A 23,358-nucleotide genomic window follows, 5' to 3' on the forward strand; every position below is an offset into this window, starting at 1 on the left:
GTTTACCGTCCCTCTGTTTTTTGTTGTATGAAAGCAGCTGGTTTGCGATTTATATGGTAAAGGGTTTTTCTTGAAGAGTTAATTTTTAATAGTGAGCTTTCATAAAAATAATCCAAATGCTAAGTATTTGTAAGATTGTTATTAATAGGGGTAGTAGTAATATCACATTGTCTTTTTTTCACACATTGAGGAGGGTTTCCTGATGACAGCTGGAGTGTGGGGGAGGGGGAGTCACTTTCAATCAGCCAGCTGCTCTGTACAACATCATGATGGCGATATTTCAAAGCCTGTGGGATAATTTTGGCTGTATTCAGAAAAGAAAATGTGTCAAATTTCTGGGAAGCAATAGATAGTGTACAAGAGCCATGTAAGAGCCCTTTGGGATCTAGATGATAGTCAACTAACAATGTGTGCATTCAGGTTTGCGTGTTGGTGTTATTTTACCATCTAGTTTCTTGGACATTGTTACATGCACATCATAATTATAAAGCAATAAAGTCTAGTTCCATGGGGGGAAAGACTCATTACTTTATGGAGAGGAAGGGAGATTGGAAAACAAACTTTGGGAGAGTGCTACGTGCTTTCACATAATAAGTTTATGGTGCAGATGGTGGCAGGAGCAGAACTCTCAAAGAACTTTGTCAGTGGTGCATTAAAAAAAGGAACCTAAAAAATGGTAGCACAGTTACACATGTTAAGTAGTTAAGAAATACAGAACTACTACAATGAATATGGCATATGACTGTGCTCGTGAAAGTGGTTGTCAGAGGATTGCAGCTTGTAAATTATTGTCAAGCGGTAGAATAAGGATTATCTGGAATTGGGAGGCAAGTTGTAACTGCAGATTTGAATGGGTGTAACTCCTAAAATACCCTCTGAACTTAGGTAGCTGGTAGAGGTGTGGAAGTGTGTGCATTTGGTGAATTTCTGTGTGGCTTGCTTAACTTGGGTGCAGTTTTCTGCTTTCACCTAATGCTTCTTGCAGATGAAATTGCACATAATCAAAAGGGAAATTTGCATTATGCTCCAGTTGTTCCCTGATATATTAATTGCATTTGAACAAATTTGCTTGTTACAAAACAAGCACTATAGCAGAACTGACCAGGCTAATTAACTTACACTTCTGTAATACAGTGCAAGCATTATGCTAACAGCACATACATGCTGTTTCCTTTCTTAGAAATATCTTTCCTTCTTCTATCTTTCAAAGCCTGGTGCAAGTGAGGAAGCTTCATTAAGGTATTCTCTGAATTGGATTGACTTAACATTTCTCTAATTGGCACATATTTGCACATTATTTGCCTATTTCCAAAGAGTATTGGGTTTAGAAATGATACAAGGCACAAATAAAGGGGGAATAAACAAGTGAATGATTAAGTGGTTCTTACCAGGAGAAAGCATATCCATTATTAGGAGAAATTAGTTTTTTTCTAGCTCTGATAGGCTTTTGCACAAGGAATAATAAGTTTGTATAATGTGAAGATGATTCCTGTGTGGCAGTCCCTTGGGTGAGATCGATGTCAAGGCTTCTGATAATATGAAGGTGCATTTCTACAGGAGTCATTCTTCAAAGGCAAAGTGACACGATGTGACCAGGCAGCTTTTAGAGATTTGGCAAAACACAGGGCTAAAAGTTAGGATAGTGATCCTTTATTCCAGCAATTCTTAAAAGGTAGAAAAGATATTTTTACCTCTACATGACTTCATTCTTGATCAAACCTTACTTTGTAGGACAGGACAGGGAGGGGTGTGAAAGAATGCCATGCAGGGTGCACATCACTTCACTCCCCACTCCCCACCCCAGACCCACACTTTCCAGAGTCCTTCACAGCAAGGTGCCTGGTCCTGGTGAGAGAAAGTCAGAGAAGGCATGGAGGCTTTTGTTCCTCAGCTTCTGTTTGTATGACGTATATATTCCAAAATGAGAAAAAATGACATTTGGGTTATTGTTACTCTTTTGTTTTTAACTTGATTCTTAAATTGATTTTTGTTGTTTCTGTTGGCTATGACTGTGATAATTAACCAAGAGAGGTGGGATATTTGAATGTTCCTTTGTACTACTCTCTTAAATATGGATCTACAAATTGAGTTGTGTCAAGAAAGCAATTAGATTTGATAGAGTAAAAGTTTTCTGTAGTAAGATTTTCTGTATTTGAAATATTTTCAAAATACATATACATTTTGACATGTTTAGTGGAAGTCACCAACTGCCCTTTCTTGGGAAAAACTGTTCTACAGGCTGAGGTTATGTGCTTCCTAATTTTTTTGGTGGTTAAAGTATCATATCTCTTATTTAAAGACAGTGAGGTGACTTCCTGTTTCAGCTCTGACATGTGAAGAGTTTGGAAGTTGTCATTCCTGTCCTCACAACAGGACAAAAGCTGAACAACCTGAAAATTGAGACTTCTTAGATCCATCAGAGAACTGAGGACATACGGCAAACTCACTCCCAAATCTGAAGATGTTCATATTGAGAATCACAGCCAAATTCCTGTAGGAGAGGAAAAAATTCTGTTCCCTTCTATGCTCCTGGGTTCTCCAGTTGGAGCCCTGTAAACCTGACTGACAAAAGACAGATCAACAAGAGAATAACAACTTTATTAGCTTTGGAGAGTACACAGAGATGAATAACTCAAAGGGGTGGTTAGAGCTTGGGCTTATATACCAACTTAACAAAAGAATAGTACATTTTTGGAGAAGTGAGAAGACTAAAAGGCCTTTGAGTTTCTATAGGAGTCAGATATGTGGGGGAACTAATGGAAGATATGGGCTAGTTAGTAAAGTTTGTTATGTAGATTTCACTGGTGCCAGATCAAAGGTTGTCCCTAGTGATTAACTTTTGTCCTTCCTGGTAGATAGGGAGGGGAACACCTATAAATTCATGTTCTGCTTTTAGGTAAACAGGGGCGGGCAAAGAACTTTACTTACAGCTGCTTCTTTTCAATTGCCTTCAGCTCCGAAAAAACGTTTATGCCAAGTGACATATATTGATAGCATATTCTGCTACCCTGCAATTAGCTTAGCTAGAACTGAGGCCACTGAAGCTACTAACTAGTAAGACCATTTGAATGGTGATTCCAGTGACTTGCTGGAGCCTAAGTGTAGACTACCTTGAGAGTTGAAAAATCTCAACTTTTCTGCAGAGGCAAACCTGACTCATAACTTCATTTGAAGAACAGAGACTCTGGAGCCAGATTTTATCATGGTTAAAATTTCTGCTTGTCTATAAAATGGGGAAATAATAAAAATAATACCACCTGTTCCATAAAGTTTAGAGGATTGAATGGGATATGCGAAATAACAAAACTAAGACAATTTATTAATACGTTTGGTATCTTCATCCAAAAGAAAACAATCCATGGATTTGGGGGCGGGGGATACAGTACACAACCAGCAGTGGAACACTCTTCCTTGGGGATTTTGGGCAAGGCGAAAGGTATAGGATATTAGAAGAGGCAATGTGGAAATAGGGTATGGTTGGCTCGGAGGTAGGGAGTTCCTTATAAGGCTGGCAGGTCCTGTTTTCTAGATGAAGATGAGCTAGCTAAAGCCAAAGGAGGATTGGTTTTGGTGTTTAGTTTTCCTCGACAGTGAGGCATTTCTTGTAAGTACAGACTGGTTTTAGTTTAGGTTTGTGATGTGGGCCAGGCCAATGGCACGGCCTCCATCTGTGGGTCCAGATCTGTGAATTAACTTTATCAGATAATAGCACACATGTAAGGTTTGAGAGCAGTACTTGCAAAGATGAACTAGTAATATGTGTGTGTAATTGTAGCCAGTGATTTGACTTTTCTTTTAGACTGTATTTTAGAAAAACTGTCATTCAGTAGAAAATGAGTATTTCTGCTGAAGTCATTAAAACAATAGCTAAGATTTAATGAGTGTTTACTGTGTGCTTGGCATTATTTTAAGCACTTTGATGTTTTCAGTCATTTAATCTTTACAAGAATCCTAGGATCATATTTAGCTATTGTAATTACTACTCCATTTTACATAGCGAGAAGCTGAGGCTTCCTTTAGGTGACTTGCATAAATTTGCACAGCACTTAATGCTAAAGCTAGTCTGTGGGACCAGATTGGACTCTGGAGCATGTGCTCTTAAACCCCAGGACACACTGAAAACACGCAGTTTGGAGGCTATGATAATAGGGTCTGGTGACATCCTGTTGCCAGTCATGGGCCATCCATTCAGAGAGCAGTGTGGAACATTGTGCTGTGGTCAGGGAGCCTGTCAGTGAGGAGCCTGCACCAGAGCTGGGCTCTGCACCTGAGGAGGAATTGAATGGGTTGGGAGGAATGGGGGGAATGTGTCCTGGGTCAGGGAGTGATGCTAGCAGGGCCCTGCCCACATCCCCTTCATGCATTCTGACAGACTTCTAGCCTCCAGGACTTGGAGTTCTTTGAGTGTTTTCTCTGGCCCCTGTCACTTGCTTTGCCTGCTGTGGCAGGCCACAAGTGACAGGGAGTTAAGGCAGAACCTCAGCCCTGTGGGCGATAGCACTGGGGCATATCTATATGAGCTCTCAGATTTCCTAGTGAGATTAAGCCCCAGGCACCCATCATGGTGGCTTGCTTGATAATCTGCACAGTTTTGCCTTTCTTGGCTTTCCCACTCCCCTACTGAGTCAGTTGCCTCCTAAATAAACTACCATAAATTCCAAGTGTGTCACCTCCAAAATAAATTACTTGCCCAGAGACCCTTGTCTCAGTGTCTGCTTCTTGATGAAGCCCAAAAAATGTATAATAATACCAAAACAAATTGCTGTAATCATCAAGAGTGTGCTAATTAAATCCTCGTACCAACCTGTTTTATAGATGGGGAAACCAAGGCTTGGATTGATTAGATAATTTGCTCAAGGTAACTAACACAGCTAATAAACAGAACAGCTGGGTGATCTGATCCAAGGCAGCCATCGTAACCACCACTTTTGCTAAGCAAAGACCTAGAGACAAGCGTGGTCTGATTGGGAAAGTAGGCACAGAAGAGTAATAAGAAATAAGGTCAAGTACTCAGTGTTTTTAGTTTAATAATTACAGGGGCATAAGTGGAGCTTAAGTGTTCTGCCATTAGAAAGCCTCACAAATGGGTTCTTCCTTTTAGTGGTTACTTGGGTTGGATTTATGAAATCAGAAGGCCCCTACCTTATCTATACTTTTGCTCGTTGGTGTTTTTCCCAGAGTTAGGGAAGTGCAGGGAGGAACAAAGCCCTACTGCCCTTCTGAGGGGCCACCATCCTGGTCTTGCACATGGATGTGTGCAATTGCGGGCAGGTTATAGCAGAGGGGACCTTTACATTGCCCCCCTTTCCTGATGACCTCATTCCTGCAAAATCCAAGGCAAGGTGGCTTAAGAGGCCCTGTATCTGTGTATGATTTTCTGGACGGCTGTCCCCAGTTGCAGTGAAATTGTTTGAAGGCCATCCAGCATATGGGCAATGGTCATGGAGTAGAAGTTATCTGTGTGCAGAGAAGGACTCCTGCTTACTACAGAATCATCTAGTCAGACTCTCCTGAGACCATGATAGAGCGAAAGCAGGGTAATTCTGTAGAACTATTTTGTGTTTCTCTAAAACTACATCCTTAATCACCCTATGGGGGTGAAGCACTGTTCCCTGTCTCATTATTTGCAAGGGATGATCAAAGCTTCTTCTTTTTTTTTTTAAGATTTATTTATTAATTTTAGAGAGAGATTGAGAGTGAGGCAGGGAGGGGTAGAGAGAGAGGGAGAGAGAGTCTCAAGCAGCCTGCACTGAGCACAGAGCCTGGGACTCAGGGCTTGATCCCACGACCCTGAGATCTCGACCTGAGCTGAAGCGGAGAGTTGGGCACTGAGCCACCTGCACCACCCAAGTGCCCAGAGCAACTTCTTAACTCGTTTGAAACAAGAAGCAGCTATACGCACTTTGTCTTTCTCTTTTTTGGAGCCTAAGAACTCTGCCTGGCCTGTGGTAGATGGTCAGTCTGTTGTTTGTTGACTGATTGCATAGGTGACTTTGTTAAAATTTAGCTTCTTCCAGGCGAAGAAGAAGTTAAACTGTCTTCTGCCAGGCCGAGTGGATAGATTTCTCTCTGTGTATTCATCTCTGTGTCTCTTTCTCCATCGGTATATCAGTCTCCGTGTTTGATGCGTGTGTTTGGGGAAAATAGTTCAGTATTATGACTAGACTCAAACTTTCTGAGCTTTGCCACAAAGCAGCTTACTGATCCAACTCAGCCTGAAGAAATGGCCCATTCCAGAGGTTGGTGTTCTTGGACATAAAGGACCCCAAAGCGAGGAGCAGACCCAGGCTGAGTAGAACAGGACCGCTGGCAGAAGCAGGAGGGGAAGTGCTCTCTCACCGAGAAGACTTTCTCTGGTTCATTTTAATCTTCTTTATGCTTGCACCACCACGGCTTTGTCTTTTCCTTTCACTTTGACAAAATCCCTGATTCCTTGGAATGTATCATGAATCTTAATTTCCTCTGTGTAAATAAACTGGCACCCATAGCTCTTCTGCTGTTATTGTTCTTGAAACTAAAGCATTTCCTAAATCTGTAGTTCCTTTCCTGAGTCTTTTGCCTTTATGTGAAGCCAGCTCAGAGACTTTTCCATGAGTTTGATGACATGTGACCCCGTTATAGAGCCAAAGAAGACAATGATCTTGATACTCTGGTTCCTAAAGGGCATGGCCCAGTTCTGCAGTGTCAGCCCAAGTACTACTTCAAGAGCATCTCTGTGACCAAGATCACCGAGCCAAATGGGCTGTGGCAGACAGTGAGGGCAGGACAGAGACCCAGTAACCCATCAAGATAATCCATGATCGCCAACACTTTCAGCCCTAGGTGAAGCTTTCCCATCCTCAGTCTGTAGTGAAGTGGAGCGTGGTTTTTGTTGTGGTAGTGTTGGTGGCTTTTTGTTTTTTTGTTTTATCTCTTACTTCTTCAGCCTTTCTGTCCTCTTCCTTAATGGTGGGGCTGGGATGGAAGCTGATGTCTTCTGTTTAACCTGGTGTACTTTCTACTGCACCGTATTCCTTCTTAGGTGAAGTTGATGGAACCTTTGCCTTAAGCACTCAGAATCTTATCACTTCCTGAATATTGTTAAGAATACACAGCGTAGGTTATCGGGTCCTGACTTGACAATTTCTTTTGGCGATTCCATTAATTGCTGTGGGCATGTATTTTTGTGGCTCAGAGTATATGATTGTATTATTTGAAATCACTTTCCCATATTTAATTGAAACTACTCTTTTCATAGCTACCACTGTAGTTCTGGGTTATTTTTGTGTGTCCAAAATAAATTTTATTAAAATATCTGCATGCAGCAGCTCCAGAAATTCTGATGGCTCTAGAATTTCTATATTTAAGGGTCTCAGAAGTAGAAATCTGGTTGGAAGTGGGGTGCAGGGGTGGGGGCTAATAATTAGGGGATGCCTTGAAGCTGTGTTTGCATAGCAAGCATGTTCTTTTAAATTAGATTTCGGTTAATTTGGGGTATTTGGGGTGCTGATCATGAAGATTAACCCTCTCCCCCAATGGACACTGTCTGCTTATTTCTGAACTATGCAAGTCTTACCCATTTTTTTTCCAGTCTTGCTAATATACCCTTCTGCTCTCAGCAACTTTACAGTTTAAGTCCCAGAATTTCTTCACATTGGTTTGTTTTCTAGGAAATTTACCTTAAGATGCTTTTTACTTCTTTTGGAGTATTAAAAATGTAATTCTCTCTTTGTAATAATTAAAAAAAAATAGACATTGTAGTTCAGTGACCCTCATTATTGTTGAAAGCAATATCGAACTTAAAAATGTATTGCCCTGCCTTATCTCCCTTGGTGAGATCTTTTCATAAAAGGAAGCCTTTTGCTAAATGGTTAAATATTGAATTCTTCACACTTTTAATCACCTTTTCCTCATTATTATTTAAATTAATTCTAATAAAATTTTACACCATGTAAGTAGGGATTGAACTAAACATGAAACATTGTTTTATTCCCTTTTCATACTTTTAAAAAGTTCTCCCAAACTTGAGTTTACCCTCCAAGAAGCATTTATGTGAAAGAAAAGTAGTTGGCATTTTCAGGATTCCTAGTCTAGTGAAGTAAGTTAAAAAATATTGGTTATGAAGCAGAACTTTGAACTATTTCCTGGCCTGCCTCTAGATCACAGTCTAGAATTTTCCAACATTTTTGTTTAACCACTTGCAGACATTTGAGGCATTTGTTATATGCTGTGGATGTGCAGACTTTTTAGGGCAGCTTCTCATAGGACTAGGCGATAGCAGCAAGGGTCACAGTAATGAGAGAGATCACCAGATAAGCAGTACCATCTGGTGGGAGGGGCTGGATCTGAGTCCTGATAGTTCAGTTTATAAGCGTTGCCATCTTGGTTTATCTGTGTAAGAAAAGTGGAATTTCTTTCTCTGTTTCATGGTTTTCCACCAAAACTGCTGTTAAGGATTTCTAGTAAATTAGACGGTTGTGTTTGGAATGGGCAGGCTTAAAATGTAAGCTTTGGGATGTGTGTGAAATTCGCTTTGGTGACCTCTGGTGGTGAGAGCACCCCACGTGACTATCCATCTATGGAGATGGCCACTAACTAAGCACCTTGGACAGAGAAAGCAGAGGGCTGAAGTTTGAACATGGCCAGTAAGTCTCAAGGGAGAAGCTCCATTGAGCTGCTCGTATAGGTAGCTCTGAAGAGGATGCTTTAGAATGGGTAGCAGGACACGGAGGTGATTTTCTTGGCAACTACTGGGTAGACCAGGTAGTGGATACCTGGAACTAAGTTTGTGTTCAGACATTTGTGAGAATTATATGAAACAAATTAGACATAACTACTTTGAGAACTGTAAATGAATGTGTTAGATATTAGTTATTATTGGGGAAGTATGTACATATTATAAGACTTAGAATCCTAGGCTGAAATGCTTGAAGTTGGTCAGATGATGAGGGTAAACATTTAATATCCACCAACACTGCTAGAGTGGCTTATTATGTTTCAGGTATAGTCCTGCGTGGTTGATGAGTATTAACTCATCAACAACTCTATGAGACAAGTCTTATTATTATTTAGTATATATTTTGTACATAAAGGAACTTAGGCACAGGCTGACTCAGAATTTGACCAAGATTGTACAGTTCCAAGCAGTTGAGTCAGAATTTGAATGCAAGCCATTAGGCTTCGGAGTCCATTCCGTTAACCATGACACTCTTCACTCTTATGATGTTGTAGAGAATGCCATCATACATGAGAAACAGGATGGATTTGGGGCAGGGTATAGCATGATGAGATTGGATTTTCAGCAAATCTAGTCTGGCATTAAATAAGTGGATTGGGGGAAGAGTGTCCACTAAGTGTCTGACTTTTGGTGAGGTCTGTCGCCGCATAGTATCTGCCCATATTAATGGTTTCTTACTTATCTGGAACATTTTGTTACTTCTTATGTTGTTTTAGTGGTCTCAAATCCCATCCCCCTCAGAGGTCAAGGATTCTGCCTTCCATATGAATGATATTCATACTCAAGACAGGCTATTATAAACAACAGTTGGGCAGTGTCTTATTAAGGTAGGACAAATCTTATATTTATTTTCATTGGGAGAGATGGTAGATGAGGGAAAAGAGGAAGGAGGAGGTCTTGTGTCTTGTGTCAAAACTCTGGTAGCTTAAAGTCAAAATGATTTAACTGGATGGCATTCGGGAGATAGGCTAATGGTTATTTTGAGCCAGGTAAGACAATTTCTCTTGTGGTTGTAACGATGAAGCATATAAGGTTGGAGAACAACTGAAGAAGTGGAAGACTCAGAAGCCCTCAAAAGGGAAAAGTGCTTTCAATTCCCAGTTTCTTCTGGAAGAGACCAAGTTGTAGATATGTCTGTGAATAGGATGTAATTACCGAGAGCATCACAATGTTCATGACTAGATCCCCGTTACTTTCTTAATATAATTTGATTCCTGCTTTCATTTTTTATTCATGAAGTCAATTTTCATTCGAGTGTTTTCATTTCTTTGGATAGCTCTGCCATTAATATGAAATAAGAAAACAGAGTCCTACTCTGATTCTTTGACCTTAATGTTGTTGAGGTTCATGAAGCCACTTAACAGATCTAGATGGCCAGGAGAATTTGTCATTTATGTGCAACTTGCCGTTAAATAATTATGGTACTCTGACAAAGATTCCACCCAGAGCCCCCAGGACTCCCCATTTACTAATCAGCTCAGTGGATGTTGCATTCTGGTAAATTGAACATGGGTTTGTGATGTGAAGCCATACTATTTGCTGTTACACTTAATATTTAAATACTAAGTTTTAAAAGCATAATTTACATGTTACTCATATGACTATGTATTGCATTTAACAACCATATATTGCCTATAAGCTATGTAAGCTTTTTGAAGTGCATTCATATATTTGGAAAGAGGAAACAAATTACTTTGCAAGCATTTAGTTAATTCTTGTTTTTTTGCTAAATGCAAATACATATTACACTGTACCATTTTCTTATTTCAAAAATTTTTTGGAAATGTACATTTTGTAATTGGGTTCTCTCAGAGCCTAAGGAAGCTAATACCTTTTAGGAAAAATAAAAGTCTGCTAAGAAGTTTTATTGGAAGAACAAAGAATTTTATTATTTTGTGCTAGACTAAAATGCTCCCATCTATTGGCCCTATAGTAAGAAGTAAGAAGTCGAGAAAACAATTTCTTGTGTTTGGATTAGAAAAGCCGTGAATGATAGGATTCCTGAGGAGTTAGGAAGTGAGAAGAAGTGGTTTAGTCCAGTTCATTCCTAGAGAGAGTTCATTCCTAGAGACAAAAAAAAAAAAAAAATGCATTGTGTTTTGTGTATATTTTGACCAAGTTAATGAGGTATTTACAATGTGCTAATTTGTTGTCCAGCTCTCGTAAGTTAAAAAGCAGAGGATGTTTTTATGTTTAACATAATCTGCGATTTCCATAGCATTTTTGCTTTGTTTGAAGCAATAAAACTTAGTAACCCTCTGTTTCCTCCAAACGATTTTACAGTATTTATTGTCAAATGAGCGGGCCAAGCTATGCCCGTGCTAGTGAGGGACACTCACATTGACTCTTAACACGTCTCATCCAGGGGAACGTCAGTACTAAAATCCTGGCAGGTTAACCAAAACAATTTCTTCGTGGTTCCATCTTTCTTTCTGAAGCTTTCTTTTGACCTGAGCTTGTTAAACTTCTCCTTGGAGAGAGAGAGAAAGAGAGGGAGAAAGAGAGGGAGAAAGAGAGGGAGAGAGAGGGCGCGAGCTTGTCTATATGGTTATGCGTACCTATCAACAGGCGTGTTTATATTACATTTTAAGCAATGAAAATTGAGGTGTTTGCTGAATGTCATTAGTCATTAAGGGAGTCTAAGTCACTGCCACTTCACACCCACTCAGGTGGCTAAAACAAAAAAGGTGGATAAAGACAAGTAGCGCTGAGGATGTGGAGACATTGGAATCCTCTTACACCACTGGAGGGAATACAAAATGGTGCAGAAATTTGGAAAACAGTTCAGCATTTTCTCGAAGAGTTAAACATAGAGTTACCATATGACCCAGCAGTTTCAGTCCTAAGTATATATCTAAGAGAACTGAAAATGTGTGCCTACCAAAAGAATTATACATGAAAAGTCCTAGCAGCATTATTTGTTAGAGTCAAGAAGCAGAAACAACCCAAATGTCCATCCACTGGTGAACGGATGAACACTGTTACTATCAGATGCCAAATTGGGGATATAGAACATTTTAACTGAAAATTGAGACATTTGCCATCTTAGTCAATGATAATGATGAAATATTTTCTGCTTTGTAAGTAGAATCGAAAATCACTGTAATTAGATTTTTCCCCTTTTTATAAAACTCCTTTCTCTCCCCCTTGAGACACATTGGTTTCCCAAGTTACGAATTCAGTTTCTTTTGTTTGTTCTAGCCACTTAGTTTTTATTATGTACCTGTTTAATTTTTAATTTCTCATTAAAAGTAAATATGGCTAATTTTCCTTTCACTATTTCAGGAAGTCTTCCATTTCTCTCTGTCACAACTTTGATATAGTGCTATCTAGTGTGTATTACTACATAATTAAAATGCCATTTTTTAATCAAATAGTTCTGGCAAAACAACCTATTAATACATTTACATGAATCAGAGGTTTATTTCTGTAAAGTTGAGATAAATGTTATAAATGCTCTTCTGGAACTAAAATGTAAATGGAATAGTATGCTTAGTGCTATGGGGAAGGTCGCTACAATTGCAGGAAAAATACTTAGATGATGAACCGATGGTAGTCTTTTCAGTCAGCCTTATTTATTGTATAATGTGGATATATTAAAAAATACTCATCTTGAGTCTTTGGGCAAAGAACTTATAAGCACTGACTATATGCCAGTCATTGTACTAGGCTCTGGGTAATTAGTGGTAATCAAAACAGAAAAGGTCATTCTGCCCTTGGCCATTTCTGCTGCAATCCTGGAACTCCTGGGTTGGGAACATCTTGTGGAGGGAACATGATGACTGGGGAAGAGACTAGAGAGGTGCACAGGGTACTGGTTATAGTAAAGAGTTGGACTTTATTCTAACTGTAATAATAAGCCATCGCAGGCTTACTGCAGGGGAATCCAACTTCAGTTTTACAGGGATTACTCTGGGTGGTGGTGGAAAAGTGACTGGTGGGTTTAGGAGGATTAGCAGAGAATCCAGTTAAGGAATTTGTTATAATCCAGGCAAGGTATGATCGTGGCTTAGATTGGAGTAGGGCTCAAGAGCTAGAAAGAAGTAGATTGACACAAACTCTGGATGAATTAAGGGAGTGTAGTGGATGGGATGTGAGGATCTGAGGGCGATGAGGGTAGAGAAAGGGCGGGTCAAGGATGTTTCCTGCATCTCTGACTTGAACAGCAGGGACTGGGAGATTCTGTGTCCTGAGATGCTGAACATGGAGGAGGAACAGAATTGGAAGGAATGGGTCCAGCGTTCAGCTTAGGGCAGATTGAACGTGAGGGGAAGGATATGTTTATGAGCTGGGAGAGTGCAGAGACTAACTAACCTGCTCTCTCTTGGGTTGTGGTAACTGCTTTATGTTCTGGGCACAAGTTAGGGTAAATAAATCACTTCCCAAACCAAACACTCTGAACTGGTTTCCAGCTTACAGATGAGTTTCTGTAACCGATCGTGCCTCTGTGGTCTCTCTTGCAGCTCAGCAGTCGGAAAATTTTTATATATTTGATGAGCAGGATGAAACAACATTCATTTACAGTCAGTGCTCCCTTATTGTGATTTCTGCTCTTTGGTATTCTTAGAACTGTGCCTGCCAGGCCCATAAGGTCAAGTTACAGATTTGATTTTCACGTGGACCACGTGGATTTTCTGTTACCTTGTTAGAGGCTGCATTCCTCACTTTTGAAGGCTGACTTGATAGCTTATTTGGAAGGAAAGTGGGCCATAGAGTTGGTATGAAATACGCCCATTTATCTTTGCTACTGAAAACCCCAGACTTTGTTCTACCCACACTGGTACTTTAGTGGCCTTTATTTGTAAACGTGGAGCCCAGAGTATATTCTGCACTTCTCACATTGGCTGTGGTTCTGTCTGCCTTCCTATTAAGTACACATTTGTTGCAAATGTGAACCATGTCATTTTGTTCATCCTTTGATTTTCTATAGCCAATATTTTTATCTTTTTCAGCAAATAGAAGTGGGTTATTTAGGGGCTGAGATTGTAAGGGTTTCGTTCTTTACGATACCTCTACCATCTGGCATGGGGACTGGCATGTGCATGGCACTTGATATTTATTAAATAGATGAGTGATCTAAGGAATGGCTAAGTAGACATTTTGTGAGAAGGAGGGGGGTAATTTGGTTTTTGGAAACGAAGAGATCAGACAGGCTGTATTCTTCCTGCAAGATTATGCCCCTGAAACCTACTGAGAAATCAAGGTTACAAAATAGAAATTTGGGGATCTGAATGACAAAACGCATTCTAGAAACCACAAGAGTGAAATTCCATGAGTGTTTGCCGAAGAGAGCAAGAATAGAAGCAAAAGGAAAAGCAGAGGAAGGGGAATTGCAAGGAAGGGGAGGTGGTGCTGCAGAGTCCCAGGGAGGCAGGGCCTTCACCAGCTGGAGGTAGTGGTAAGAGGGATGCATGTGGAGGGGAACCATTGGATTTGGGCAAAAGTCAAGTAAGTGCCAAACGAGCCTGGGTGCAGTGTGAAATAGTATTGGGGAAGTTCCACTGTCTTTTTGTTTATACTGCTCATCACTAATGATTCCTGTGGGGGAGGGGATTTTTCTTAAGCAAAGACCTAATTAGTTTTGATTTTGTGCTGTGCATAGCCTGGCATCATAGGACATGATTTACTGAGATTGAAGGGTTCATTTTATGATTTCTTGTAAGCTGATTGTTTAATGATCAAGGCCGGATTTTTCCATTGCTCCTATTATAGGTATTGAGGTTTGATATTAAAATTATTTAGGGAATGTTGCAAAAAAGTCACAGTAATCGGAGATTTGAAAATCGACTTGAATGTCAATGTGAAAAATATAGACTGTTTCTCTAAAATAACCCAGGAGGTCTTCAGTTGAAATTTTATTAAGTTCTGTAGTTAATGCTGAGAATGCTACAGAGCTGTAATAATAAGCCCATAAGAATAAAAAAAAACTTGGATTGTGCTGATAACGGGGGTGTACACAAACACACATACACACATTATGTGTAATTTTTTCTTGGTCATTTCTTAGAATGCTTATGGGAAGAGGATGGGGATATACATTTGAGCCTTATGAGGACGCTGCCATTTGCAAAGCTTTCTCACGTAGGTGAGACTATCTTAGAATGTTGAAAAATGTAGCCGCTGTAGCTTTAGCTTCCACTTCATTCCAGAAATGTTACAGTAGTCCTGGGAGTGAGGCATTACCATTTCTTTTTTTTTTTTTTAAAGATTTTTTATTTATTTATTCGACAGAGATAGACACAGCCAGAAAGAGAGGGAACACAAGCAGGGGGAGCGGGAGAGGAAGAAGCAGGCTCATAGCGGAAGAGCCTGATGTGGGGCTCGATCCCATAACGCCGGGATCACGCCCTGAGCCGAAGGCAGACGCTTAACCGCTGTGCCACCCAGGCGCCCCACCATTTCTAGTTTAAAGGGAAGAAAGTGAAGTTCAGAGAATGTAAGTAATTTGCCCTGGGTCTCAGAGCTTCTAGGTAGAATTGTACCCATTTTTTCCCCAAAGCCCACATACGTCCCAGTGTCCTGTCTGAATGAGAATCTTTAGGGGATCAGAGTAAGCCACGTATTTGGTTGGGAGCCCAAGAAGCTCCACAGATACAAACCACTAGGTAAGAACTTTTTTCCAGCATTCTGGCCTTATTCTGCCTCTTGACCCATTATCTGCAACTGACATTTTTCTTCTTCCTTCCTGTTACAATGGACAAGGCTGTTCCCTCTAAGGACTTGATTCCTTTTGTGTCTCTTTTGCATTTTTAGTCTGTGTCTCTTTCTTTGCTAGCTTCTTCCCATAAGCATAACCGAGGCCCTCACCAAAGCAGATACCTTCTGTATTGGTTAGTAATTGCTGCGTAACATACCACTCTAAGCCTTGGAGAAGCTACAGTCTGATTTATTTAGCTCACTGTTCTGTGGGTCAGCAGATTAGGCTGGGCTCTGCCAGACTCACTTTTGTGACTGTGGTCAGCTGCTGTTCAGCTAGTCAGCTTTGCTTCTGGGGCATGAGTTGGCTAGTGGCCAGGCCATCAGGGTGACAGGAGCTTGTGTCTTTCCTCATCCATCAGGATAGCCCAAGTGTGTCCACCTGGCTGCTTGAGAGGGTTTCGAGAGAGAGCAGAAGCCCGCTGATCATCTCAAGACCCACATTCAGAACTAGTGTCCTTTCATCTGCATTCTGTCAGCCAAAGCAAGTCACAAGGACAGCCCAGGTTCGGGAGATGGAGAAGTACTGCTGAACTTGGCATCCTTTCTTGTGGCGAACTCCATTTTACTCTGTAGGACTGCAGTGCCAACTAGAACCACCTCAGGCTGTTTCTGCTGTCACTGCATTCAGAGCATAGCATGGCAATTGTTAGCTTACTTCTTGGGAGTGGGAAGTGAACTCCTTAAATGCAGGGACTGTGTTTCAATCTAGGATTTGGCACATATCAAGTCACTTTTGAAAGTAGAAGTTTTTGTGGAGACAAAGCATCCTAGCAGTTGATAACTGGCAGTATGGAGTAGAATGTAGTAAATGCTTGCATTTTAAAACCTACCTGTGGAAGTTTAAAAACTTTGGGGCAGACTCTATTGAATATATCAAAATTGAATATTTCTTTTAAAAAAAATTAAGGGGGTAAAGAATCCTGTTCAGCATTCTGAGTAGAAATCATTACTAAATTTACACGCTATCTTTGTAGGTTTTTTTTTTATGAGGTTACAAGTTTATTTGTAAGGAAGACAAGTTTTTTTTTCATGGTGTATTTATCAGAGAAAGCATACCCATCCATTAACTGATCCATTGGGATTTGGGAGAAAATTTCTGTTTTAGAATGTAAAATGCGGAAGGATGGCAGCCAGCATCCTGATGTTACTCTGGAAGACACTGAAAAAAATGCTTCTGTCAGATGGGAGGTTGGATATATATAATGTGAGCTCATCTTAAAATGGGTATGCCTTATTGGTGTATTAAGTCTAATTTGATGAATTTTTATGTGCATTTTATTTTTTAGGTTCAGCTGCCTATGTATCTTTCCTGATTCCTAAAACCTGACCACATTTTCCCAGCTACTGGGTTGATATCTAACCATGCAGAGGAGATCAAGGGGAATTCATGCCGGACTTATTCTGCTCCTCTCTCAAATCTTCCATGTTGGGATCAGCAATATTCCACCTGTCACCCTAGCAACTTTGGCTCTCAACATCTGGCTCTTCTTGAATCCTCTGAAACCGCTGTTTGAGTCCTGCCTTAGCGTGGAGAAGTGTTACCAGCAAAAAGACTGGCAGCGCTTACTGCTTTCTCCTCTTCACCACGCAGACGACTGGCATTTGTATTTCAATATGGCATCCATGCTATGGAAAGGAATAAACCTGGAAAGAAGACTAGGAAGTAGATGGTTTGCCTACATCATTGTCACATTCTCCGTACTCACTGGAGTGGTGTACCTGTTCTTGGAATTTGCTCTTGCAGAATCTATGGGTGAACCTGGCTTCAGAAGGAACTGTGCCGTAGGTTTCTCAGGTAAGGCAGACGCCTTTCGAAGGGAGCATGCGGGAAGACAGTAAGGGAGGTGAACGGCTGCTGTCATTTTATGAAGCGAGGGTCCCAATTTGGTGAGGGAACTGAATTCTGAGTGGCTAAGGATCGCTGGGCTTGGATTTTGGAGAGAAGGATGACTGGAGCAGAGGCGGGACAAAGATCTTGCTATTGTGTATCATTCACTCTTGGACAGTTTGGACCAGGGTCTGCTCCAAGGTAGTTTTGTAGGAGATGTAGTTCTAGAAATACACACTGGCTCTTTCATGGTGGAAAGACCCACTGGCATATCTGTGATAAGGAATTCTCTAAAACGATGAGTGTGCCTCTCAATAACCTCATTAAAATATGTGTACAACACCTTACCATGGCACGCTCACTGTGTTTCAGGAGCCATGATAGTCACTCTACCTGTAACGCAGAGGACAGAAATGGCCATCTGGGCCAAAAATGAGGTGTTCTAAGAGTCAGAATGTGAAGGGGAGGAGGGAAATGGTGCTGCAACAGAAGGAAAGCTAACTCTTCCCTCTACTTTCCCTGCCATCCGTCCCCCTTTCCTTTAAGATACATTCTCATGCAGCCAGTTGTGGGAGAAGAAAGGAAACATGCCCTGCCCTCAGCATGTCTTTCCATAGAGGTTCGAAAAATACACATTATTGCTATTTTTTATGGAGTTAAAAATCACATAGCATAAAATGAACAATTCTGACGTGAACAGTTCAGTGGCATTTAGTACCATTTCAGGTATTTTATTCCCATTTTACGTGTTGTATATTTTCTAGCATACTGAGAGTCAGTATGAACCTCTGCATTAAGAAACATCAAAAGAACAGTTACCTTGAACATTGCCTTTCTACCAAAAGCTGGGTTGACTTGTAAAGAATAGAGTGTTTCAAAGCAAGAAGTGGGATATAGTCAAATAATCATTTTCACTTTCAGTGAGTTTTCTTGGATTGTCTCCACATTTGGATTGTTGATATTTGTATGCTCTTTATTCTCTTCTAGGAGTTTTGTTTGCTTTGAAAGTTCTTAACAACCATTATTGCCCTGGAGGCTTTGCCAACGTTTTGGGCTTTCCTGTACCCAACAGATTTGCTTGTTGGGCAGAACTTGTGGCTATTCATTTCATCTCGCCAGGGTAAGTGTTTACTCTCAGAGAGTACAGATGAAGAACCTGATGTCCCACGGAGAGAGAATTGCAATAATAATGAGGTGACCAGTTGTTTTTTTACAGTGAAGTTTGTTCTTTAAGGAGGGCACTGAGCTTACTCGTTTTAATGTCAGACATTCCTGAGTTTGAATCCTGTCAACTACTGAGCCCTGTGATTTTGATCACCTTGTCTTATCTGAGCTTCAGTTCCCCCATCCTTTAAGTAGGAGTAAGAGAACCTCTTATACAGATTGGAGGATCTGTATTAATGAGACTATTCGGGAATTCTAATAATAGTAATGCAGAGAGGCACATAGAAACCACATAATCATAAAGATAAAAAATCACAAGACACGTTGGTCCAGTGCTTTTAAGCCATCTCAGTTGTGAAGTGTCTTGGTGATAGAATGCTTTAAACAAAGGACTTGACTCACAATCTCAATGTGAAAATGGATCAACGGTGAACTGTTTAGGGTTGAGAGCAAGCATGGGGCCCCATTCCCTTTGCCTTACCCCCATGTTGCTGTGGTTGCCTTACCCCCATGTTGCTGTGGTTGCCTTTGAGGCAGCCCCAGGGCTCCAAGGAATACAGTGGGAGAACCACTGATTTAGATGAATCCTTTCCTTTTCAGATGAGGATGAGAAAAGTGAGGAGGTTAAGGTATTTTTCAAAACAGCTCCTGGTAGACACTAGCATATTAAGGAGGAGGACCTCCTGACTCCTGGTCTGGTGCTCCCGGCTGGGGTGCTATGCTTTCCCACTTCGATTCCTTTCTCTGCTTTTGTTTAGAAAAAGGTGGGTAAGTTGTGCTATTCTACTTCCCACCAGTTTCACTTCTCTTAGTCTGTATAGGCTACTAGAAGCACATGGTTTTTTGTTTATTTTTACTGTAGGGACCTAGATACTCTTTGGAGAAGGGGGAAGTTCAGGAAGAATCAGGAAGAAGGATGGGTTTTTTTTGTTGTTTTTGTTTTTTTGGGGGTGTTTTTTGGCCACTTTTCAGACAGCAGTTTTATTTTGCTTTTGGTTCATGTGGCTGTGTTGGGTGTTGTACTTTATTTGAGAATTTTCTCTGTGCTGTGCCTCAGCCCAGTAACCTCTGGAGAGAGTCCCTTCTCTAATGCTAATTTCCCATCATGGGCAGCCATTGGCAGCTGGTCTGCAAAAGACAGTGATGTGACCACTGAGTGCCACTCATTTGCAACTGTATTGTTACCTTGTGACAGTTCCACGAAAAAGCCTAACAAAATCTTCAAAGTTTTCTTTGAAAAAGGGTCCAGTAATGTCTGTCCCTTGTCTGAACGGGGCTCTCTATACGTTGTCACTCACAGTTCCCTGACTTGCTTGATGTGACTTGGTTCTCTGTGTAGAAGAGAGACTCTTGTTTGTCACCGCAACACCCAACATTCATATTGAAATCACTCCCTCTGCTACTTGAACTTTTATTCCAGGAGGAGTCCGTGTGAATAGCCATGCCTTTAGTATTCTCATGCAGCCATTTCGGAAGACTCTCAATCATCATGCACTTTATTTATTTATTTTTTTTAGGGTCTCTCCCCCTCCCCTTCCATGGAAAAGGCATGGTTGCATTTTTATGTAATATGCTTATTCTGCGTGGAGGGACCCAATATCCTGAGCCTGGGAATTACAGGAAATTTCTTAACTTTGAAGTTTGAAAGAATAAATCTTTTTTGGTGTTTTATGATTTGACTACTTTGAATGATAAACTCCTGATACCCAAGCATCTGCTTCTGCCTGTGTCTAAATAAAGACCAAACTAACCACTGGTCCAAGAAACTAAGAAGCGAGTGCTTCTTTGAGATGGATCTTGGAAGAATGGAAGAAACCAGAGCTCTCTTTGCTCTGCATTGTTATTTTCCTGGTGGTTGTCAGTTAGAATTTGCACTGGGAAAACACTGTAAATCTTTAGAACAAAGCCCGCTTTATTGTCAGACTTAATGAGCTGCCCTCTGGGGAGAAAAAAAAAACCTGCCAAGCAAACATTTGGTGGACCTCTGTGTTTTATGAAAGCCGCGGAATTAGTAATTTCCCCCAGTTACAGCGTCTTATGGAGGGAAGCCACTCCAAACAGCCAGCCATCAGGCTCTGCGAGGGGTTGGACTTGACCGGCAGAGTGAAGTAATCACACTCATTTGCTGGTGCTTTTGCTTTTCACAGTACTTGTTTGTACCTTGTTTTCAGTGATGGCTGTGCCTCACGTGGTCTTTTCATTCCCTGGCATGTCTTGGGACCCTGCTTGGTGACTGTGTGTGAAGAAGGGTCCCTGCTCCTGAGGTGGCAGAGCAGGGAAGGGTGCAGGCCCCTTCAGGAGGCTGCCTCCTTGGAGACTGGGCTCTCGCTTTTCCCACCCCCCTGCCCCTTCTGTTGATGGAAGAAAGGGGCTCTGATGCCAAGTGTTACTTCTAACATCTGCAGTTTCTCCTATGAACCCAAGACTATTTAGTCCCAAACTGAAGCTCGGAGAAATGAACATTGCCCACTGTGAGACAGCCCCTCGGTGACCACGCTAGAGGACAGTGGTCATGTGTGAAAGATCTGGGCCGACATGCCAACCTCAGGGGACTCCTGCAGCCTCTCTGAGCCTCACTTTCCTCCTCTGTCCATTGGGAATATTACTTGCTTTCTCTGTTTCCTAAGTGAGTTTTAAGGAGTCCAAGAGGTGGTTTATATGAGGGTGTTTATAAATTATAAAGTACTTCACTCATCGTTTTTATTATGAGATCAATCACTGGAAGTGTGTTGTGTCCCTGAAATGAATCCTACTTCTTTTTCTTCCTAAAATCAATAAAATAAGTCAAACAAAATTTTGTTTGCTTCAATTCTGTCTCTCCCCGGCCCCTTGTTCCTGCTTGACTTTTCCACCCAGAATGGCAGTTAGCAGTCTAAAAATTCCCATGAGCTACTCATAAACACAAATTAAGCAGACCAGGACTGCATTTGGACCCTAGGATATTCTTTTGTATAATACGGCAGTTCTGAAAACATGAGCCCCTAGGCTTTGGAACTGCTTCACTGCTAATGTTTGATGAGAGGAATTACTCTGACTCTGTGAAAAACTTCTTGGTTAGATTGACCAAGTAGGAGAAAAATAGATTTAATACATTTTTTACTCATTCCAGTTTTTTAATTGTAAAAATTTTCAAACGTAAAGAGAAGTTGCTGAACCGTTTGAAATTAAGTTGCAAACATCAGGGTAACTTCAGCCCTAAAAACTTCCAGTGTGTATCTCCTAACAATCTGTTGCTCCATATAAACGCAGTACTGTTGTCATATTGAAGAAAATTAACAGGAGCTCCCCAGTGCTGTCTAGTAATTAGTTTATATTCAAAATTCCCCATTTTTCAAATGTGCTTTGTAACTGTTGTGCTTTTTGGGGGGATTTGATTGTATTTCTTTGTTCCCTTTTACTCTAAGGCGGTCCTTCTACCTTTTTATTTTCCTATGGCATTGTGAAATAACTCATGGAAAAGTTGTGAACTTTTTTTTGTTTTGTAGAATGTTCCAACTTCTGGATTTCTTATTTACTTGTAGGATTACTTAACTCCTTCCTTTAGCCTCTTCATTTCTGTAAACTGGAACTTAGGTACAAGGTGTTCTTACATTCAGATTAAACTGGGTTGTTGGCAAGAATACTTCATAGGGTTGATGCCATCAGGCTATACAGTACTGTATTGCATCATGACAGGAAGGACATAATGCCTGATTGTCCCTCTATTAGGAATTCTAAGTTTGATCAATTAGGATAGTCTCCATTGTAAGGATACATCTATCCCTTTGCACTTGGCAAGTAATCTGTGGGGTGATAACTGGACATCATGCAGATAGCTTGTAAATAACCTTCTACCTACGGTTCCGTATATGCCAGTGATGGCCCTCGTCTGCTCTGGTTATTTCGGGGGGGCTGTGAAGAATGATTTTCTGATTCTGTCATTCTTTCTACATTTATTAGGTGGGGTTAATCCAGGGTTAGAGGTTAAGACCCATAGGCAAGGGATTGAGGAAGACGACTGTTCTGTCAAGGGAAGATCTGAGTTTGGTAGGCTTGAAGCCATCCAGTTTTGTAGGCTCTTTTTAAGAAAAAAAAAATACAAAATTGGAAACAAAAGTAACAATTTTAAATGACAATACAAAGCACAACAATTTGCAACTTTTAAAGAGCTAACAAATACTATAAACATTACAAAATCCATAAAAGTACTATAATATTCTATAAATTCCCTGGCATGCCTTTATAATATTTTCCCCCCAGCTTTGGCTGACTGCTTTTGATCTCTTCTTCATCTGACAGGAATTTGGCAATAGCATTTCTGTAGAGAGAATAGCATGCTGTATCAAAATTAATTTCTTATTGAAAGTTTAGGAGAGCTTCTTTTACGGCTTATGTAAATTTTTAGCATTGTTTTCTGATTTGGAAAAAAATCTCCATCAAAGTGTTTTTACATACACGCTGTAAAATTTCAGGGCTTTTCAAGATTACTTGTGCAGTGACCAATATCTAGTATACTTTGAATGATTTGAGTGTTGTCACTGATCTTTAGCGGCATGGTAGGAGATTCACATTTTCTTCACTGATACTAATACTTTGTGCCAAATTAACAAGAAATTTAAATATTAATGCTCTTCATTAATTGGATTACCAGAACTCTAAGAGCCTATTTATTCCTTCTGTTTACAGCTTTTGATGTGACTTGAAAATATTTTTGAGAGCTACAAACACAGGAATTCCGATAAAGTTGATTTTTGCATGATTCTCAAAAAAGAAACAGAAAATGGGTGGCACGTTTATGATTGTAATCACTGTGTTACCGAGTAGATTCCTGGCAGAAGAGAGCTTCTGTTTCATGGCTGTTTTTACTGTGTATTAGTGGAAACTGAATTCCCCCATTTATGGTTGTACATGTTTGTTGATGGGGAGAATTTTCCAGACACGGGGCTCTGACCCTGGCACGATGACTATGTTG

General features: G+C 40.6%; 1 protein-coding gene across 6 annotated transcripts in view; it reads left to right on the forward strand.

Annotated features, from left to right (window-relative positions):
* RHBDD1 (rhomboid domain containing 1) overlaps positions 1–23,358 on the forward strand; it is a 117,188-nt gene that overhangs the window by 4,534 nt on the left and 89,296 nt on the right. For 4 of the 6 annotated variants that reach the window (XR_004623651.1, XM_002919723.4, XM_034655287.1 and 1 more), the window contains exons 2-3: positions 16,702–17,210; positions 18,231–18,363. Coding sequence is in view for 5 of the 6 variants with exons in the window: in XM_002919723.4 (XP_002919769.1) it covers positions 16,778–17,210; positions 18,231–18,363 (566 nt within the window). In the remaining variant the exon portion in view is untranslated. Of the gene's footprint in view, positions 1–9,432; positions 9,544–16,701; positions 17,211–18,230; positions 18,364–23,358 lie in introns of all 6 variants that reach the window. The other 2 variants (XM_034655289.1, XM_034655288.1) reach the window with 1 other exon arrangement.

The sequence above is a fragment of the Ailuropoda melanoleuca genome, chromosome 2, assembly GCF_002007445.2.
Source record: "Ailuropoda melanoleuca isolate Jingjing chromosome 2, ASM200744v2, whole genome shotgun sequence".
Taxonomy (NCBI): domain Eukaryota; kingdom Metazoa; phylum Chordata; class Mammalia; order Carnivora; family Ursidae; genus Ailuropoda; species Ailuropoda melanoleuca.